This window comes from Malurus melanocephalus, unplaced genomic scaffold (assembly GCF_030028575.1).
Source record: "Malurus melanocephalus ecotype Western Australia unplaced genomic scaffold, MMel_1.1 scaffold_504, whole genome shotgun sequence".
Classification (NCBI taxonomy): domain Eukaryota; kingdom Metazoa; phylum Chordata; class Aves; order Passeriformes; family Maluridae; genus Malurus; species Malurus melanocephalus.
Window position 1 is genome coordinate 347,347 of NW_026623736.1, and position 20,449 is coordinate 367,795.

General features: G+C 53.8%; 3 protein-coding genes across 4 annotated transcripts; 2 read left to right on the top strand and 1 right to left on the bottom strand.

The window, feature by feature from the left end:
* Nucleotides 1–147: 147 nt before the first annotated feature.
* SMCR8 (SMCR8-C9orf72 complex subunit) lies at nt 148–5,677 on the top strand. The gene is made up of 2 exons (XM_057381277.1): nt 148–2,582; nt 4,184–5,677. Exons 1-2 carry the CDS (start codon nt 238–240, stop codon nt 4,635–4,637), a joined length of 2,799 nt encoding a protein of 932 aa, XP_057237260.1. The 5' UTR covers nt 148–237; the 3' UTR covers nt 4,638–5,677.
* Nucleotides 5,678–8,717: 3,040 nt separating this feature from the next.
* SHMT1 (serine hydroxymethyltransferase 1) lies at nt 8,718–14,302 on the bottom strand. The gene is made up of 12 exons (XM_057381278.1): nt 14,247–14,302; nt 13,021–13,138; nt 12,562–12,707; nt 12,134–12,249; nt 11,884–12,044; nt 11,635–11,716; nt 11,200–11,412; nt 10,843–10,959; nt 10,392–10,514; nt 10,099–10,215; nt 9,867–9,977; nt 8,718–9,596 (listed from the first exon to the last, which is right to left on the bottom strand). The coding sequence occupies exons 2-12, from the start codon at nt 13,111–13,113 to the stop codon at nt 9,427–9,429; spliced, it is 1,449 nt and encodes a 482-aa protein (XP_057237261.1). The 5' UTR covers nt 13,114–13,138; nt 14,247–14,302; the 3' UTR covers nt 8,718–9,426.
* Nucleotides 13,135–17,373, top strand: LOC130582523 (chemerin-like receptor 1). Of its 2 annotated transcripts, none has more exons than XM_057381280.1 (2): nt 13,135–15,217; nt 15,778–17,373. In XM_057381280.1, the coding sequence occupies exon 2, from the start codon at nt 15,795–15,797 to the stop codon at nt 16,875–16,877; it is 1,083 nt and encodes a 360-aa protein (XP_057237263.1). In that variant the 5' UTR covers nt 13,135–15,217; nt 15,778–15,794; the 3' UTR covers nt 16,878–17,373. The 2 variants fall into 2 exon arrangements, with proteins under 2 accessions (XP_057237263.1, XP_057237262.1); XM_057381279.1 differs by having other exon boundaries at nt 15,833–17,373.
* Nucleotides 17,374–20,449: the final 3,076 nt, after the last annotated feature.

Genomic DNA, 20,449 nt, shown 5'->3' on the forward strand with positions numbered 1-20,449 from the left:
AGGCGGTGTCGCTTCCTGCCGGCGGGGTCGGAGGCCGTGCGTCATGTGACTCCAAGATGGCTGCGGGGCCGTGAGGAGGCGGCGGCTGCGGCCATGGCGGCGGCGTGAGGGGGACACGGGGCTGCGGCTGCGGCGGGGCCGGGCCGGGGCTGCGCCGGCGCGTCCCGCGGGGCCCGGCGGTGGCGGGGGGACCGGGGGCGCGTCGCTGCTCCATGTCGGTCCCGTCCTGCGGGAAATATGATCAGCGCCCCTGACGTGGTGGCCTTCACCAGGGAGGAGGAGCTGGAGGATGATCTGTACCGCGAGCCGCCCCTGCCCGAGGAGTACTCGGTGCCGCTGTTCCCCTTCGCCGGACACGGYGCCAACCCCTGGGCCAAGGTCGCCGGCTCCAAGTTCACCCGGGACTTCATCCTCATCTCTGAATTCTCGGAGCAAGTGGGGCCGCAGCCCCTCCTGACCATCCCCGATGACGCCAAAGTGTCGGGCACCTTCGATCTCAATTATTTTTCCCTGCGGATCATGTCTGTGGATTACCAGGCATCCTTTGTGGGGCACCCTCCCGGCTCTGCCTACCCRAAGCTGAACTTTGTGGAGGACTCCAAGGTGGTGCTGGGAGACTCCAAGGAAGGRGCCTTTGCCTACGTGCACCACTTGACCCTGTATGACCTGGAAGCCAGGGGCTTTGTGAGGCCCTTCTGCATGGCCTATATTTCTGCTGATGAGCACAAAATCATGCAGCAGTTTCAGGAACTCTCTGCCGAGTTCTCCAAAGCCTCCGAATGCCTGAAGACGGGGAACCGGAAAGCTTTTGCCAACGAACTGGAAAAGAAACTGAAAGATCTTGACTACACGAGGACTGTCCTGCACCAGGAGACTGAGCAACAGAAGAAAGCCAACGACAAGGGGTATTACACAACGCAGGCCATTGAGAAGGCCAACGAGCTGGCCAGCGTGGAAAAGTCAATCATCGAGCACCAAGATCTGCTGAGRCAAATCCGGTCATATCCCTACCGGAAGCTGAAGGAGTCTGAATTCCACCCCTACGAGCCGGAGTGTGCCCTGGACCGGGCTGATGTGAGCAGTGATCAGGACCTGACTGCCTCTGACTTCACTGAGCCTGGTGAAACTCACCTTTACACCCATGTGCCATCCTACACCCCCAAACTCATCAAAGCCAAGTCAGCCAAGTGCTTTGACAAGAAGCTGAAGACACTGGAGGAGCTCTGTGATGTTTATTTTTTCACCCAGACCCTTGACCAGTTGCACCATATTGAGAGGACTTTTCGAGGTGATGTGTGTTACCTCCTGACGGAGCAGATCAGCCGAGCTCTCCTAAAGCAGCAGAGTGTCACCAACTTCCTCTTYGAAGATGTGTCTTTCCTGGATGAAAAGCCTCCTGAAAAACAGTACAGAGGTTGCCAGGGACTTGGCCAAGATGCAATAGATGAAAAGTGTTCGGAAGAGTCCATGGCTCCTAAAGTGGTCATCAGCCTGGGYTCCTACAAGTCCAGTGTGGAGTGTGTGCCCATCAAGATGGAGCAGGAAATGGAGGACTCTGAAGAACCCAAAATGTCAGAGTCCGTGATGTCCGAGCATCAGGAGAACCTGGACTATCTGGATGCAGATATCAAAGGCAGCATCAGTAGCGGGGAGAGCATYGAGGTGCTGGGAACAGAGAAGTCAGGAGCTGGGCTGACAAAATCAGAGAGCCAGGCCAGCCTGCCTGTCATTCCCAGCCCCCAGGTGGGCCGGAGCAAGGTGGGCAGCCGGCGCACGGTCAGYGAGGACAGCATCGAGGTGCTGAGCACGTGTCCCTCCGAGTCCCTCATCCCAGAGGATTTCAAAGCGAGCTACCCAAGTGCCATTAACGAGGAGCCCTACRTGGATGACGATGAGGGAGGCCTTCGCTTCACCCCCAGACTGAACCCGGSCATCGATGATGGGCAGGACGACATCTCAAAACAGGAAAGCTTAGTGCAGGTGGACGCTGCCTGTTGTATCGGGAAGGAGAGTCCCAACTTCCTGGAGCCTGTGCCTGAGCTGGGGCAGAAGCCGTGCGAGGAGGACGGGGTGGTGCGGATCCCCCCGCAGCCGTACCGGCCRGCAGAGCAGGGGCTGCGTGGGGGCTTCCCCTCCCACGACGGCCTCTCAGGGGGGCTCCTGCCCTACGAGCTCGACTCRCGCTACCTGACGGGCAGCAGGGAGGTCAGTAAGAGCAGCCTGGACGAATGCTCGGACTCCACGAGCTACATCAGCAGCACCGCCTCCACGTGCTCCGACAGGACCCCCTCTCCTGCCCATCTGGCCTGTCTGGCCGGAGAAAAGCACAGGAAAAGGGCCGGGCAGAACGCGCTGCGGTTCATCCGCCAGTACCCCTTCGCCCACCCTGCCATCTACTCCCTGCTCAGTGGGAGGACCCTGGTCGTGCTGGGGGAGGACGAGACCATGGTCAAGAAGCTCGTGACRGCGCTCTCCATCTTCGTGCCCAACTGTGGCGTGTACGCCAAGCCCGTGAAGCACTGGGTCACCTCCCCTCTGCACTTGGTGGATTTCCAGAAGTGGAAGTTGATTGGACTCCAGAGGTAAATCCCAGGATCTGTTTGCTTTCATAGAGTTGTGTGGTAAGAACTTCATCTCAGAGGGCGATGGGCGTGCAGGGGAAGTCGCTTAATTACTGACACAGGTGCCATGAGTTTCTGCTTGTGGAATTTATTTTGAAAGAGGAGTAGATCTCTTTGTATCCAGCCTCACTTGTGAATTAATGTTAAAACATCTGCTGGGCAGTTGCTGCCTGCCTCAGGTGAGTTAYTTGGCCAGAAGGTTTCCTTCTGGTTTAGGTCTTTGCCTGACAAAGCAGAGAACAAACACCCCAAATCGTGCACAGTTCCTGGATGATCTGATAGAAGTCTTCCTGGAGTCCCTTGGGTGCTCTGCTGTTCCTACTGGAACTCTTCTCACATTTCTGGTTGGAATTTTGGGGTTTAAGTGGTGCTGTGCTGGGTGGAGGRTTTTCTCCTCAKGGAGCCTGTTGAAGAGGTGATGAGATCTGTAGGTCAGAATTGAAGTGCTACACCTTGGGCTGTGCTGGTGAGGGAAAAAGGCCCTGTGCATTTGCTCTCGTTCCTGTGCTTATGAGGCAGAATGACAGCTCTGCCAGCTGCTCACAAGCTTTCTGTCTGTCAGTGAGGTTTTTAAAAGCCCCAAGTGTTTACTCATTGCTCARTGTTTGTGGTTAGATGCAATTTTTATAAACAGAAATCTTTATTTAAAAACTGCCTGGAATATGTGTCAGTCACTTCAGCTCTCCTCCGTGGAATTTTAATTAAGTGTTGAGTTTAATGTGGGTGCTCTCCACAAACCAGTTGTATGAGGGCTCTGGGAAGGAACTTAGAGAATAAATTACTTATTCCTGTAAGGATTCTGCATCTTCTAAGGCCAGGTCCTGCCTGGGCACAGGAACAGCCCCTCCCTACAGCAGTTGGAGCTCCCAGTTTGAGGCTGGGAGCTGTATCTCAGCCCAGCAACTGTCACCACAAAGAATGGAGGAGCTGAATGGTTTGCGTAGGCTCATAATTTGCATTTAACTAACATGAGGTTAAGCTTGGTGGGTAATCATATTGTTGTGAGCATGCTGCGGGTTTGCACCTGAGTGACAAATAGCCAGGCCCAGTCAGGGAATGCTGTGGGTTAAGGATGRTTTTCTCTTCTAGAAAATGCAGAAGGTTCGGCTCCCATCAGGGCTTGGACCACCTCAGAGCAGCTCCCTCCCAAAGCGATTTGGAGGGACTCTAGAGCTYTTGGCAAGGGGGGACTGCTTTGGGTTTTTGAGTCACATCTAGAAGCTTCCAGCTGCTGCAAGATGTGTCTGTTCACCAGAGATGTCCTATCACTCCCTCTCTATGTCACTGAGGGAGAAAGCTGCCCTGAAGTGGGGTGGCTTATGCTGTAGCACACCCAGTGCAGGTCAGGTCATGTCGGGATCCAGAGAATCAAGGTTTCTTTGGGATCTGGCAGGGGGTGGAGAGCCTATTTGCCCCCTCTCCTCCATGCTGCCCTTTACTCACCCATAGAGGTCTTGCATCAGCTCATCAGCTAGAAGGAAAGTACACGGGATACAGGGCACAGATACAGCTGCTTAATTACCAGCTCCCCTGCAGCCATGACCTCTCTCTTGCTGTTCCAGGACGATGTCCCCTGCTGGGGTGAACGTGCTGCACGCCCTGAGCCGGTACAGCCGCTACCTGAGCATCCTGGACGCCGACAGCAAGACCCTGCGCTGTCCCCTCTACAAGGGCACCGTGGTGGCCCGGCTGGCCGACCACCGCACGCAGATCAAGCGGGGCAGCACCTACTACATGCACGTCCAAAGCATCCTCACRCAGCTCTGTTCTAAAGCCTTCCTCTTCACCTTCTGCCATCATTTGCACCTTCCCATCAGCGAAAGGGARCCGGAGGAATCCGTTGTGAATCGTAGGATGAACTTCCTAAAGCTTCAGCTGGGCCTTGCCAATGAAGATATCAAAATCGTGCAGTACTTGGCTGAGCTGCTGAAACTGCACTACATTCAGGAACCGGGGCAGRGGGGGAACCCCCTGCTCAGATTTGACTATGTTCCCAGCTTTTTGTACAAAATCTAGCCTTGCACAGGCTGTGTGCCCGYGTGCTCGGAGTCTGACAGAGCTCATCCGTGCTTGACATTGCCGCTGTCTGCAGTAGCTCTCACACATCAGGAAGGGGCTGAGATGTCTCTGCTCCACAGAAATCTGGGTCTGTGGGAGCAGATTTCTGGGTGTTCCCTGTAGCCAAAAGCGTAGATGTTCCATCCCATAAACCATCAGGCTCTCTGCAAATGTTAGAAGGGGCACTGTTAACTTTTAAAGTGGATCATGACAGCATCCGTGGCAGGGGGGTTATGGCAGGGAGGGAGGTGGGCTATCTTGGGGATCAATATTGTGCAGCCCCCCAATAACACAGTGCTCTGCACGCTTTTGCCAGTGTCCTGAGCACTGTGGGTCCCTTCTGTGGAGCCAGGGCTGGGACCAGAGGGCAGGTGTAAAGGCCGTGTGAAGCTTTTCAATGCACTGGTGTGTCATGTGAGTGTAGCTCAGAGCCCCCTGGCAGGGTGGCAGCTCGCAGGTCTGTGCGCAGCCACAGTGGACAGTGTCCCTTYCTGCACTTTCTGAGTTCCCTGGCACTTCCCAGAACAGACTATCTCTGGGTGAGTGGGAGCACAGCGAAGGCACACATGCTTCTCTCCAGAAAGGGTTTGCCAGTTTMTCCCATCTTTGTTAAAATCAGGAAGGTTGAAGCACTCCCTAATGCTGGCAAGCCCCGAGGCGCTGCCGCTGTGAATGTAGAGCACTGTGCCTTGTTCATTTGTCACGTCCAATTTGCTGGGCGGCCTCCGAGCAGGCTTCAGGGAGACTGGGAATCCTCAAAGCATGTGAGATCAGGGGTGGCTTTTTAAGGACAGAAGGGAACTGRGGGAGAGTGAGGACCCTCATTTCTTAGGTGTGTTTTGTGATGGGGAAACAATGTGATTCAGCTGGATTTACGCTGTGAGACAGCAGGCTGTTACCACAGGCTGCCTGGCTGGTGAGGTACGGGTGCTCAGGAGATCGGGGATGAATGTACTGGATTCCGTGTTGTATCCATAATAGATTATTTTTTATTCTTTTTTTTTTTGTTTGTTTTGTTTTTGGGAAGTTGGCATTTGCTTTGTGGTAAAACAGGGCCGGCATCGCTGCATGCTGCTCCTGGCTGAGCCGTTGTCGCGTCTCAACTACCTCTCCCAGGGCTCCTGGGTGGCTCTGGATGGGGCAGAACTGCTGCTCTCTGAGCCTGGGTACTGAGAACTTTTCTTTTCAAAGCTTCTGTGCCATAAAGGATGTGCCACTAATGTGGTGACAGTCCCAGATTGTTCCTGTCAGTGCYGAAAGCTTTGTGCCCAGGGGCAGCACTTTCCTCTGGAGTCCTGTAGGTGATACTGGGCCCAGGCTGCTCTGCCTGGTGCCATGTGGCAGCAGCAGCTCCCATGGTACTTTTAAGTAAGAAAGCCTTGCTAGGAAAGATAATCTTGGTTTTAATTCTTTTTAATGCTGATTATGTGGCGAGAACAGCCGAGATCACAGAAGAGCTGATCTGTTCTTTGGTTTGTTGTGGTTTTTTTTAAACTTCTGTTTATGATGGTGAYGTGAGGCAGCTTTGGGGATGAATGTGATCTTCCTTCTGAGCCCGGGAAGTTTCTGTGTACAGCCTGGAGTTCCCCAGTGTGACTTAGACGTCACTGAGACTTGTTGTGAGACCTACACTGCTCTGAAACCGTGTCCTGGAGGCAGGGAGGCTCCTTGCAGAGGCTGTCATTTTGCACTGGCATCTATGTCTCAGGATCATACCACCTGGCCAGTACTTGAGGTACTCTCCAGAGGGATTTCCTGGGTCAGGGGTTGCCTGTGATGGTGTTTTGAAGCCGTGGTTGGAAGCAGCATGGTGTGGCCTTTGCTGAGGGTGAGTGATGTGTCTCTGCTCACCTTTACAGCCTGTTAAAATCCTTCTCCTGTTTTACCTGTGCCCTCCTGTCTCATGAACTGAGTCTCCTGCTGAAAGGCTTCTGTGTCCCATCAAACTGGCTGCTTCCTSAAGTGACTCAAGGCGCCCCCTGGTTGATTCATGCACACCCAAACTTCCACCCTAAAGCTGTGGTGAGATTCCCTGGGGGAAGAGGTATCTCAGTAAATGAGTAATGCTGGTGACACCAGACAGATGAAAGCTCCCAGGTCTGGAGTAGTGCTCAAAACAGGAGCTTGTTTCCTGCTGAAAAACAACCTAGTGCTGTTTGGGTTTGAGGAGGGAGGGAGGGAGGGAGGGACAGATTTCTTTCCTGCTGAATCATGTCTTCCTTCAGTGTGGAGTGGGAGAGATGATTAGTGGTGGCTCATCTTAGTCACAGTGGTCTCAACCTGTGGTGTTCAGCTATGTTCATAAATTGATAAATAACTCACTTCTYGCTCCCTCTGTCCAACCTGTAGTATCTGATATTTAAGGCCGTGTTGAGCAATACTTGCACTACCACCTGTCTGACCTGCTTCACCTCCTGCCACAAAGCAGCTCTGACTGGGGAGGATGCCCCAGGGGTTTGGCTGGAACATCACTCGATTTCCAACAGGAACTAGCTCTGGGATTATCTGCAACTGGGAGCTGTGGAGAAACACGCCCTGGAGTGCTTGTCCTCCTSTCAGCAGTGTAACCTCTGAACTTGGACTGGAAAAGGGGAGTTAACACTGGGCTATGGCACCTTGGCGCATTTGGAGTCCAACCTGCCCTCTGCTTGTGGTGGCAGAAACTGGGGGGATTCCGAGCACAGCTGGTGTTTGGGAGCTGAGTTCCTCTTTCCTCTGTAATTTCTCTGTCTCTGTTCTTCTGCTCCTGTACAATTCAGATCCCTGTATTGGCACTTTAGGACTTTTCCCTGTCTCTGGTGTGGTACCTCAGCAGTTTCTGATATTCACAGACTAACAACAAGCCACAACCTTTGCACTGATAGTTCCTGCCATAAGTTCTGGCACGTGCCTGAGCCATCCCTCCACCAGGAGCAGGGTGGGTTCCTGGCAGTGGTAGTGCCATCCCACCAGCCTTTCAGCTGCCAGAGCCAGTTGTGCCCTGCATGGCTGTCTCCTGCTTCTGTGAGTGCTGCCAGCCCAGCATGTCCCCGCTCCTGCACGGCCACGCTGGCTCCCTCCTCACTGCCAGGGACAGGAGGTGTCCAACCTGACTGAGAATTCATCAGAGCAGAAGTCTCCCCTGGCCAGGAGGGGAGGGTGAGTCTACCATTTCCCACTCCCCTTCTTCCCAACTGCCAGCCCCTGCTCTGCTCTCCACTAACCCACTGCTTCCAGCTCCCACCCCAGGAGGGTCAGCCATAGCTGTAGGTGATCTCAACCCTACAGAGGTTWCATTTCTCAGAGAACACTGCTCAGATTTCCTTTCATCAGATAGCAATCTCTTCTGAGCAGCCCCACAGCTGCCTTGCCTTGGCAGGGAGGAGCTGCCTATATTCTAGCAATATTCACCATGGTGGGAGGGTGGCAGAGGCACTCCAGCAGTGGGAGCTGATGGCTCTGTATGCCCAGGCCAGATCTTTGGGTTTTATTGAGCATGAGGGTCCTGGGCCCCTGGTCTGGGGGTGGGTGACAGCCCACGCTGCAGGTCCAGGCAGCTGGGCAGGACCCGGGCCTTGTAGCAGCACAGAGAGAAGGCTTGTGTAACAGGATGTGAGGGAATTCAGGGAGCTACCCAGGCTGCAGGAGAACCCCTGCCCCAGAGCACAATGTCAGAGCACCAAACTGCACCCCGATGTTGGAGGGGCCACAAACCCCCCACGCACTGCTCCCCGAGATGGATTTAACTGGAAGGCAGAAGCAGGGTACTCGGTCCTGCTGGCAGCACGGCTGCTGGCACGGGAATGGGGCTGGGCTCAGAGCTGCCTCTGAGGGCTGCCAGGAGGCTGTGATGAATTCTCATCTTATTTYAAAAGCACTGTATCCTATTCCTGCATGTTGAGTTCCGTGTGTGTGCCTGTGCGTGCCGAATGCTTGCGTCAGTAGTTAGGGCGAGTGTGACCGGGAGAAATCCAAGAAGCATGTCTTAGTGTTGTGCTCTAAGTGTTACTGCACAAGAGTTTAACAGATGTTAACACCAAATGACTAGTCTGAGAAATGTACTTTTAAAAAAAAATATTTATTTGGGTTCAGATATTTTTGAAATACAAAAAAAAAAATTGGTCGTATTTTTTAAAGCTTATAATTCTTGTCATACATTGTGGTTAAATTCTTAATTTTACTGTGCTTATTAAAAAATGGTTCAACCTAAGCTTTGTGCCAAGGGGGTCTGAGAAAATACTGGAGGCTCTGCTTAGGATGGRACAGTGATCTCAGGAGGGAGGTTCGGAACAAGGCTTTGGCCTTGTGGAGGTGGCAAGGCACACAGRATGAGGGAGAATCCTTGAGGCTGAAACCAGGGGGCTTCTGGTGGCTGTGAAGTCTCTTGTGCAGCTAGACTCCTTGTCCCTCCCATTGTCATGGGGCAGTGTCCAGGGAATGTGGGCAGAYCAGCTTAAATCTCTGCTGCTCCACAGCCAGCAGGAGCTGGATGGCACCTGGCCATGAGGTGAGGGTGGCCCAGTGCTTGATCCCAGTGGTGACACAGTGGTGAAGGGCTGGTATCCCCACAGGGATTGTGCTCAGGGGGACCCTGTGCCCCACATGGGAGGGAAGAGGGGGCTGAGAGCCAAAGGAGGAGCTGCTGCTGCACTTCCAGCAGGGAAGTGCTGGGAGAAGGCATTGGGGTGTTGGTCTCAGGCTGGGGATGTGAGCATGCCACGATCCTGGGTACTCCAGTGGCTCCGGGAGCAGGGATGGGTGTGTTCCCTTACAGGACAGGCAGCCCTGGGAGCGGGAAGGTGGCTGCGAAGGCTTCTACCTCRTCCTTCAGTGCCTTCAGCTCCCCACGGTATTTTGGCTCCTCCAGTTTGTCCTTGAATTCCTTCAGCGTGGCCTTGGGGCTCATGTCCTTCTGCACACGTAGTGTCAGCTCGATCCCTGCCAGGATGGGAGATACTTTGGTCAGCCTTGGAGCTGCTGCATCCCACAGCTCTCCCAGCCCTGTTCCCTCTCTCCCTCCCTCCCTCCCTCCCACCTGTGGGACTTGCTGCCCTGGGAAACCAGTGTGGAACCCCTGAGGACAACTGGGAGAAAAGTGCAAGGGACAGGCTTTCAGCCCACAGCCTGTGCAGTGGGGAGAATTCGACTGGTCCCAGCCATGGCCAGATGTCCTCTCTCACATCCAGATACGCAGGTAGGATGGTTCACCTCTGTGGATGTACTGGGCCACCTTTCGGAAATCGTCCTGCCGGAAGCCACGGGAGGTGAGAGCCGGTGTCCCGAACCGGAGGCCGCTGGGGCGCAGGGCRCTGACATCACCTGCACCACAACAAGGCACACGTGACCAAACATGGCACCAAAACCACCAGGTGTGGGATTCCAGCCTGGCTCCCAGCGTGGACCAGGAGCTGGGAGCAGCAGAGCTCGTGGGATCTCTCACCAGGGCACGTGTTCTTGTTGCAGGCGATGGAGCAGAGCTCCAGCACCCGCTCGGCCCGGCTGCCATCYGTGCCTTTGCTGCGCAGGTCCACGAGGATCAGGTGGTTGTCAGAGCCCCCTGCAAAGAGAGGGGTTTGGTGGAGATGTGGGATTGGGGAAATGCTGCTCCCACAGGAAATTTCAGCAAAAGACTTGAGATTCAACCAGGACCGAGGAATTTCATGGTGTTGGTGAAGTGTTGCCCTGGTCAGACCCCAGGGTCATCCTCATCCCACCGCCAAGACCTGTCCTCACCTGTGACAATGTCATAGCCCATCTCCATCAGTGCTGTCGACAGCGCCTTGCAGTTGGCCACCACCTGCTGCTGGTAAGCCTTGAACTCGGGTGTCATGGCCTGCTGCAGTGCCACAGCGATCCCTGTGGAGGGAGGCAGGCCAGGGTCAGTTTTGGGGGGGCTCCCACCAGCAGAGCRGGAGATGCATGGCACTGCCAGCAGAAGCCATCCTGGAACTGAAGGAACGAATGAACTGCTTCTTTCCCCTAACCAGGCTGGCAGCATCCCCATGAGCCAAAACACGGAATAAGACAGGCTTGGTCACTCCTTGGGCAATGCTGGATGAACCAGCTGTCTTTTGCCACAATATCCCCAGGCTGTGAGCCCTKTAGGGCATCTGGAGCCTCCTGTAGGGGTCAGAGCCCTGCCAGGATACCTTTGCTGGAGCTGACAGCCAGCCTGGCTGCGTACCTGCAATGGCGTGGTTGTGTGGGCCTCCCTGCAGCCCTGGGAACACTGCCTGGTTGATGAGGCTCTCCAGGTTGTAGACAGTCTCCTTTCCTGTCTTGGGGTCCACACTGCGGGTGCCTGCAGGAGAGGGACCACATGGTCACGAGGCAGCACAGCCACCATTCTCCCATGAACTGCTTTCACCCCGCTGCTGCTCAGAGCAGGGATRGTGGTTGTTCCTCTTTAAATTTTAGGCAGGGTTAGCCAGATGCTCCCCAGATGCTCCCAGGATCTTTCTGCATTCCCTCCTTCYCAGTTAGAGCATGAAGGAAAGTTGACTTGCAGCATTTCTCCCGGCACCCCAGCCAGGTCAGGCACCTTTGCGGTAGAAGATCATCCCGGCCCTGCAGCCCCGCAGGGTCTTGTGGGTGGTGGTGGAGACGATGTCGCAGTAGTCGAAGGGCGAGGGCACCACACCAGCAGCCACCAGCCCGCTGATGTGGGCCATGTCAGCCATCAGATAGGCCCCATTGTCATCAGCRATCTTGCGCATGCGGGCGTAGTCCAGGTTCCGTGAGTAGCAGCTGACACCTGTGGGGAGAGGCGATCAGGAGGGGACAGGAACAGATCCACCAGGACCCTGGGACAGCCCCAGGACCAGGCTTGCAGTGCAGACCCAGCTGGGAACAGCACACGAGCTCCTTCCAGGGTGGTTGCATTGGAGGTTTCCTCCTAGCACTGTGTGGGTTTACAGGGGTGCTGCTGGCTTCAGGGAGCCACCCCACCCAAGGTCAGTACAGCTGTGATCCTTACCTGCTATGATCAGCTTGGGGTGGAAGAGCCGGGCGTTYGCCTCCAGCTGGTCATAGTCGATGTAACCGGTCTTGGGGTTGACCTGGGAGAGSAAGAGGAGGGTTTAGCCACCTTGCTGTGGTGAAGACCAGCTGTAGTGCTGTCCTGCAGGAGTGGGTGCTGGGAGCCTGATGCTGGTGCTTTTAACTTTAGGAGCACCAGCACTTAGGATAACTGTGTCCTGGCTCTGGCTGGAGCAGCTCTCTGTACCTTGTAGGGCATGGACTCAAAGAAGACAGAGGTGGCAGAGATCTTCTTCTTGTCTGTCATGAACCCGTGGGTGAGGTGGCCACCATCAGGCAGGTCCAGCCCCATAATCCTGCCGTGGGGTTCCACCAGGGCYGTGTACACCGCAAAGTTTGCGGGAGACCCTGCAGCGAGAGTGCACTGGGCTGGTTATGMATGCTGGGGCACACAGAGGCCTGGGCAACTGTCCTGACCCTCCTGAGCACCCCAATACCTGAGTAGGGCTGGACGTTGACACCCCACTTCTGGGGGTCRAGCCGGTAGGCCTGCAGGGCTCGCTTCTGGCACAGCCTTTCCAGCTCATCCACAAACTCTGTCCCACCGTAGTACCTGCATAAAGGAYAGGGCAGGAGGTAAAACCAAACTCATTAGTCAGAATAGTCCCTGTGACCAAGCTGGGGAGAACCTGGGGTGATGCTGTGTTTGTAGYAGCCACAGCAGATGTGACCCTGCTGAGGAGCCCATCCTGTCCCATATGTGCCCAAGGACAGAAGCTGAGAAAGCCGGATCCTGGCCTGGAAGAGCTTGGCTGCCAGCATAAGGACATCATTTCCTTCCCARAGGTGAGGCCTGCCAGGATGAGTGGTTCCTCTCCCACCCTGCGAGGGTTTGGGTTGGTGGGACTCTGCCCCAGCCCCGTACCTCTGTCCTGGGTAACCCTCAGAGTATTTGTTGTTCATGCAGGATCCCAGGGCCTCCAGGACCGCTCGGCTCGCAAAGTTCTCAGATGCAATTAACTCCAGTCCCAGCTTCTGCCGCTGCTTTTCCTTCTTGATGATGCTGTGCACCTTTGGGAGAGGAGAGAAACAGCTTCAGCCATGCCAGCTCTGCATGGAGGTGTGGATGGTCCACCGTAGGGTATGCACCCTAAGAGGGGATGGGGCTTGGAGAGGGGCCTGSAAAGGAGCTGGAGAAGGGAGACAAGATCCCTTCTTGGTACAGCTGATCCCAGCCAGCCACAGAGAGGGCCCAGAAGATGGATGGGTTCCAGCAGTTCAGCCTTGGGCCCTACCATGTCCCTGGCTTGAGGAGGTCAGCATCCCCATGGCTGGCTGGGTGATGGACAAAGCCGCTGGGCAGGAGCCAGGAAGGGGCTCTCACCTCTGGGTCATTGGTTTCAAGCGGCTCCAGCACCATCTTGTTATGGGAGGCCCAGAGCTCGGCGCTGGGGAGGCTCTGTGTTGAGTTCGCCATGGTGCTGCTGCTGGCTCCAAGTCACCTGCCAGGAAAGAGAGGAGTCTGTGGGATGGCAGCAAAGCTGGTGCTTCCATACCTCCCTGTGTGCTGCCCGCCATCCCGAATATTCCCTGAGAACACAAAGGGACCAGCCATGARGAAAACACACACAACTGTCAGGCTTCCCCTGCTGATTTAAGATCAGTTTGTTAATTACAGTGTTCTGATAATTTCCGATACTCTCCCATCACCACTCCTCTCTGAGCTCCCCCTGCCCAGTTTGGCACTGCCTGATGTTTAATATTAAGGGCAGTGAAGTGCTCATACTCACAGACCTCAATTCTAATGCACGTTGTGATGCCCAGCACGCTTAAACCTCTTGGCTGCTTTCCCTTGGGCAAGCCCCCAGCAGGTCAGAGTCCTGCCCTGAGCCCTGACTGAAGCATCTTGTGGAGCTGAGAGGCCCCGAGAGGCAGCAGCTCTGCCTGTGCTTGGCTCCATGGCATGGGTGACAGCCAGGCCTGCCAGGAGCCCTCTGGCCCAGTCCATGCCATTGCTGCTCTTGGGGAAGGAATAACAGCCCAGCTGCTGCCTTGGCAGAAGACAATGCATCTTTTTACTCATTAACCCTGCAAGGACAGGCGAAGGGCTGTGAGCAGGTTATTAAGTAATCCCACACGGTTTCCAAGTGTCAAGCTGCCAAAGTCCATTCATGCTGCTCTTGCTGAGCCGGGATCTTTGGTCATGCTCTAGGTTATGCCACCCCTCACTGGCAGGGTGGGAATCCTTACTACCAGAAGGCTTGGGCTGGACAAAGGGCTGTGAGAGGAAGTGCTCTGGYTCTGAGCAGCATGCTTGGGTCCTGCATGTCTCCCCAGCACAGAATACAGCAGCACTCACTCTCACTGCTTTTGGCACAGTGGAAGTAGAGCTCCCATTCCCAGTCAGGATGAGACCATCCCCGTGTCCCCTCTCATGATGGACACCAGTCCAGCCTCAGCAAATCTCAGCCCTAAAGCTCCATCCCCACCTATTTCTGCACCCCCTGTATCCCGACTCCATCACCTCCCACATCCCCAGAGGCTCCCGGGGATGCGCCCCCTCTGCCGTGACCCGGGCAGCGGGGACCGGCGTTGCCTGCCCGCTCTCACCCGCAGGGGATCCCGATCCCGATCCCGATCCCGGTCCCGCACGATCCTTACCTGATCCTGATTCCGCTACCGCGCGGGAACCCGCGCGCTACCATAGACCGTGCTGGCCCCGCCCCTCGGCAGCGGGACCAATCAGCGCCGCGCTCCGCCCCGGCTCCGGCGGCGGGGAATACGCTCGGGAAGCGCCTGGACCAATCAGCGCCGCGCTCTGCCCCCTCCCCGCCTCCCATTGGCCCGCGCCGGGGCGGGGCTGGCGGCGCGGTCCGCACGTGGCGGCCGGAGCGCGGGTGACCTTGGCCGGGCCGGGAGGGGCGGGGGGCCCGGGCTGTCACCCCTGTGTCGCCATCCCTCCTCTGCTGTCACTCACAGCTCCAGCCCTGCCTGCCGTGCACCCCCAGGTGTCTGTCCCCAGCCCTGGGATGTTCCCAGTGTCCCGCGACTTTCCCCGTGACCCAAAGGATGGGACTCCCCCACACCCTGTACCGGGCAGGGAGCACTTCCAGGCACCCCCAAGATCTCCCAGCCAAGACCGTGTCTCCAGGAAAGCTGGAGTGCCAGGCCGTGGCACAGGTTGGGCACGGTGCTGCTGTTGTGGGGTGCAGAGATGGCCCTGTCCCCTTCACAGGGGTGCCTGGAGGGATTTCCAGGTGCTCGGGAGGAAGAGCTGCCTTGGGATGAGTGGTGCAGGCAGGAGAGGGGCCGTGTTTTCTTCATTCTTCAAGTCTGAGTTAGTGGGTGGGCTTGACCAACTGGCGTGAGGGAACCCTTCGGGGCTTCAGGGGTTAAATCGACACACTACAAATTGAGGAAGGAGATCAGGGAATAAGTGATCCTACTGAATTTCTCGTGATCCCAAGCCATGGGAAAATGAGGCGAGGCACTATGAGTCACCCTGGAGAGGGCCAGCAGAAGGGGAGTCAGCCAGGAGGCGAGACCACCTGCTGTGGGCAGAGCAGCCAAGGAGCACCACGGTGAGTCCTGCTGGGACCTACCAAGGCAAATGCCAGGATCAGCGGGAGAGAGWTGAGAAGGGTGGTCTCATCAGAGGGTGGTGGGTGGGTAAATGGCCAATGGTTACACTTGGATATGAGCTTGGGTGTTGTTCTGCTCTTAGAGCRCGCTTCCCTGGAAAAATCCTGGTGAAGAAACGTCCGTTAACATAAACAATCRTTACCAGTCTAAATAGTTTTTGCTGTCATAATTTATCAATGGTAATCCAAAGAAGATTGTCACAGTGGGGGGAATCTGTGTTTCCATGGTTCTGCTGCTGGCCCATGCTGGATTGCTGCTGTGGGTCATTGGATGGAGATGGTCTGACAACACCAACAGCAAAACTGGGGTTGGTTTCTCAGGTTGAGGTRGTTTCTGCGAGGTGCAGCTGTACACTGTAGAGAAGGACTTTATATTAATTATAAATTAATTTATTTAATTTGGCTTTTTTATACACATTTTATGCACACTTGCTCACAAAGATTTTCACCTCTCTTGAGCTGTTGGAGCCACAGATAACAGCTTTGTTTTGTCATTTCAGCTCTTGGCTTGCTAGTAATGGATAGCACTTCTTCCCCTTCCCCCTTCTCTGCCAGCTGCCCCACGGAGCAGCCTGAGAACGCCACTGACCATGASTACTACTCTGGCCTCCAGAAGACCATGCACATCCTGTCCATGGTAGTGTACAGCATCGCCTGTTTGCTGGGGGTGACAGGGAACGGCCTCGTCATCTGGATAGCAGGCTTCAAGATGAAGAAAACTGTGAATTCYGTATGGTTCCTCAACCTGGCCATTGCTGACTTCATCTTTACCTTTTTCCTGCCCCTCAGCATTGTCTACACCGCTCTGGGCTTTCACTGGCCATTTGGGAAGCTCCTGTGCAAGCTGAACAGCACCATCGCTTTCCTCAACATGTTTGCCAGTGTGTTCCTCCTGACGGTCATCAGCATCGACCGCTGYGTTTCCGTGGCCTTTCCTGTCTGGTCTCACAACCACAGAAGCCCAGAGCTGGCGGCCAGGATCGCACTGGGGACGTGGGTCCTGGCTCTCCTGCTCAGCTCCCCATACCTCATCTTTCGGGACACTGTGGTCAATTCCAGGAATGTCACCAGCTGTTACAATAATTTTGCACTGTCCGATGACTACACATCCGAGGCAACGCGGAGGCTATGGAGGATGCGGCACAAAGTGATGATCATCACACGATTTCTGTGTGGATTCCTCATCCCTTTCATGGTGATTCTTATCTGCTACAGCGTTGTCGCTGTCAAGCTGAAAAGAAGGCAGTTGGCCAACTCTGCAAAGCCCTACAGAATCATCATTGCTGTCACAGTCTCRTTTTTCCTCTGTTATTTCCCCTATCACGTCTTCTCCTTGCTAGAAATATCCAAAAACTCTTCMAGCCATGAGATGAAACTGGCCCTTTACATAGGAATCCCCTTGGTTTCCAGCCTTGCTTTCTTCAACAGCTGCATCAACCCTATCCTGTATGTCTTTGTGGGGCCGGATTTCAAGGAGAAGTTTCGCCAGTCCATCCTGTCGACCTTTGAAGGGGCCTTCAGCGAGGAGTCAGTCCTGGGCAGCCTGACCAGCCGGCGCAAATCCAGGTCTGCTTCGGAAGTGGAGGTCCCGAGGGTCTGAGCAGGTGCTGGTGTGGAAGGGGTCGTTCTTTTCTTTGCAATTTCCCTCATGTTCACAGTTCAAATCATGGGACTGGGGACTGCAAAGGGCTGCGCATGCTAACAATGTGTGATTTCGTGTTTTGGAGGTATCTCAAATATGTTATGATTTAACACACAATGGGAATGGAAGAACTCTGGAGCTGCAGCAAGGTGGGTYAAAGTAGCAGCATTTTACTCCTTTTGCCTTTTGACTCTTATTTATGCATCTTTTATAGAAAGAGGGTTACATGCAATGGCTGTATGTATTTTTGTAGGGAGTAGAGTGGTAAGACATTCCTCTTTCCTCAGGCAAGAGAAATCAGTGGTCGTGCTGGTGTTTTTCAGATTTGATGTACAGCATAACTATTTCTGAGCAATGCTTGTCTCTGTGTTTTACATGTTTCCAGCCCTTCAATAGCAAAGATCTGATACTYTGTGCTGTTGGTGAATGAATATTAACCCCCAATAAACTTCTGTAAAACATACCCAGCCTGTTGTGYTGCCTGTGGGATAGAACACTTGATCCATCCTGACTGAGCAGGTTCATCTTTGGTAATAGAACAAGTAGATAAAAAGATTAAATACCTAGAATTTGGAAACAAACCACTGGTATTAGCAGCAGCTCTATGAGTGAGGCTGACAGGACATGACCTGGGTGTGAGGACTTGCCTGGGGCACGTGAATCAGATTGCCAGGCCATGGTTATAGTTTATTGTTGGGTTTCAGATCTTTGGGAACATTTGACAACGAGTGATTAGGAGGAGAAAGAARAGCAAGTGGTTGAGCTGAGTCTCGTCAAGTTTCATGTTTACATACTGTCCAGGATGAAGATGGTGGGGGCTTTCTTACAGGCTTTGTAAACCTCTGGAACTCTTACAATTTTGTGAGTAGAAAACGTTGGTCATGTAACAGGGAATAACAGCACTGAAGTGTTGTCACTCCCAGCCCATCCTTAGCAGCTGAATGAGCAGTGACTGTATCATACTTCCCTCTCCTGCCCTACCTCATTTACCTGTAAAATAGTCCAACCTACCAATTGCCCTGTTCATCCTGTCAGAAACCTGCCTTGGAGCCTCCCTGCTCCGGTGGCTGGAAAATCTCTGACTCTCAGCTGGAACGCAGGAATTTACACATTCCTCACTGTTCTGCATGGATGATGTTACGAGTGAGAGCTGTCACTTGAACATGTTGGGGATTAATTATGGGCCTGCTGGGCCATGCAATATTGAATGAAGGTTGTGATCCTAAAGGCACACATGCACTTAACCTTAAATTCATGCACAAACCCTCTGAGAACAGGGAATGTAACACGACCATCATATGTCAAGCTTGAGTGAACAGAGAGATTTAACCTTTGCCACAAATTGCTGCCTGTCATCCAGATAAAASTGCAATGTTTGCTATGCAGCACGTAACTCTGGAGCTATTTACTTGCTCCTGGTGGTAAACTACAACATCGATTGCCGTGTCAAGGTTGTGCAGATCCACGTTTGCTCTTTCTGGTTTTCCTTATCTGTTTGCACAGTCCACATAATTCCTTGTGACAAGAGTCTCTGTGAGTGTTGGAGCAAGGCCTCAGACTCCTGTCTTGCCTCTCTCCTCACCCTGGGAGCTTTGAAGGTCAGTATTTGAAGTATTGACCTGGTTTGTGGCAGGAAAGAAAGCAATTTCTGGGTCATTTGGAGATCCAAATGATCTGTGGGTACAGATTCCCATGGGACAATGTGATTTAAGTGAAGCATAGTGTCTGGGWGATCTAAGAAATTACCACTGGGAAAATGGTGGGTAASTAACCTACAGAGCAGGATGTGCTTGAGATAGAGATGGATATGTAATCCTGGGTCTGATCCCTGCCCTTGTGCAATGGGAAATGGTGCTGACAGCAACACAGGCTAGGCTGCCAAGGGACTGGTTCCAAGATAAATCTCCCATTGTATTGAGTTCCCTCATGTTCAGACTATCTCATTATCACAGGGATAATTGTGATAGTCCCTCATTCCCAACCAGGAGATCATTCACTTTGATATTTTCATTTGCCATATGCTTATCTAAAAAAGCTTGAATGAGAAAAAGGGGGGAAATACTTTCCAACAGGCAATCCAATGAGGCTGAACGGCTGCTTTGGCAGCTGTGGCCCCTTCTGACGCAGCTTTGCTGTCAAGGCTCTTTCAGATGCCGYTGGATGGGTGGAACAGCCTGAACCCCTCAGTATTTGCAGTCATTGAGAAAGGTGCTGAACCCTCTGCCCCGCTGGTGTGAGGCYCTCATTGGTCCTGCGGAGGGGCCGATCCGACAGCCCCGCTCCTACAAACAGCGGGCTGGGATGGGCAGAGCCACTGCGGCGTGTGGGGCTCAGGCACTGAGGTGTGTGCAGTCCAGGCTGTGCTTGGGGAGCCTTAGCTCAGAGAATAAGCAAGGTTTTAGCAAGCATTTAAGTCAGAGATCTCATCATGAGCAGTTGTTGCTGCCTTGCTTTGGAGGAGATTATTGCAGGTGACTCTGGAGCTGGGAGAAGCTGCAGAGATGTCAGGGAGGAAACTAGCCAAGGAGGACATGGCAAGWGGTAACTCAAGAGGAGAAAGGATTTTCTCTCTGGGACCTGGATGACAGYATGGAGATAAAAACTGGCCTCAGAATAGTTAAAAGGAAAGAGGAAAGAGTGGGAGCTATAACAGCCTCAAAGCTACCAGCACCAGGATAGTGAATGCAAATAAATGGGCGGGATACTGCAGCATGTGAGGAAATTCTCATTAAGGAGAGATTAATGAGACAATAAAGCCTCTGGGAAGCCTAGCAGTCCCCACGCCTCTCCTCTGGTGAGACTTTAATGGTGAGTAAAATCTTTAAGTGTCCCACTCTTGAACTTGGGCAACTGAYTTGTGTGATAAGGTCAAAGACAGTGCACAGACATCTGAGAACAGAACCTCTTCCAGAGCTTGCTGATACTAGGCAGGAAAWAATACAGTGAGTTAGAGGAGAGGTACTGGTGAAGAACTTTTCYGTGAAGAAGATGTTAATAGTAGTGTCGGTAAGTGGGGTAGGCTGAAGAGATCTGGGTAAGGCTCAGCCTTTTTTTGGTGTAGCAGCTCGGTGAGGGTTCCAGTCCCAGCCCAGGGGTTAATCTGCTCTTGCTGATGCAGGTCTGGTCCAGATTGGTACCAAACTGGGGAAGACACAGGAGACTGTATGCTGGTTGCATTTTGCTCCTTCCCTACTCCTCTTCCAGCTCCGTTTTAGTATGTGGGCCAAGGCTGGTACCATATTTTTCTTTACATCCCCCAGCTGTGCATGCAAAGCAYAGGACCTGCTTTCATACGCCGAATTCTGCTTTAATCCACAATAACCAAGTCAAGCCCTTCCTGTGCTYAGTAAATGCCTGCATAGAGCACAGTGCCTGTGTGTTCTTTGGAGAGGAGCTGTAGCTTGGTGAGGCAAACAGCAAATCATGCTGGGCCCMAGTCAGTAGGACAAGGAGGAATAGGGCACTAACGGGTGTTTGGCATGGACGGTGTAGCTGTTCAAATTCTCTAAAATGTCATTATTTCACTGCAT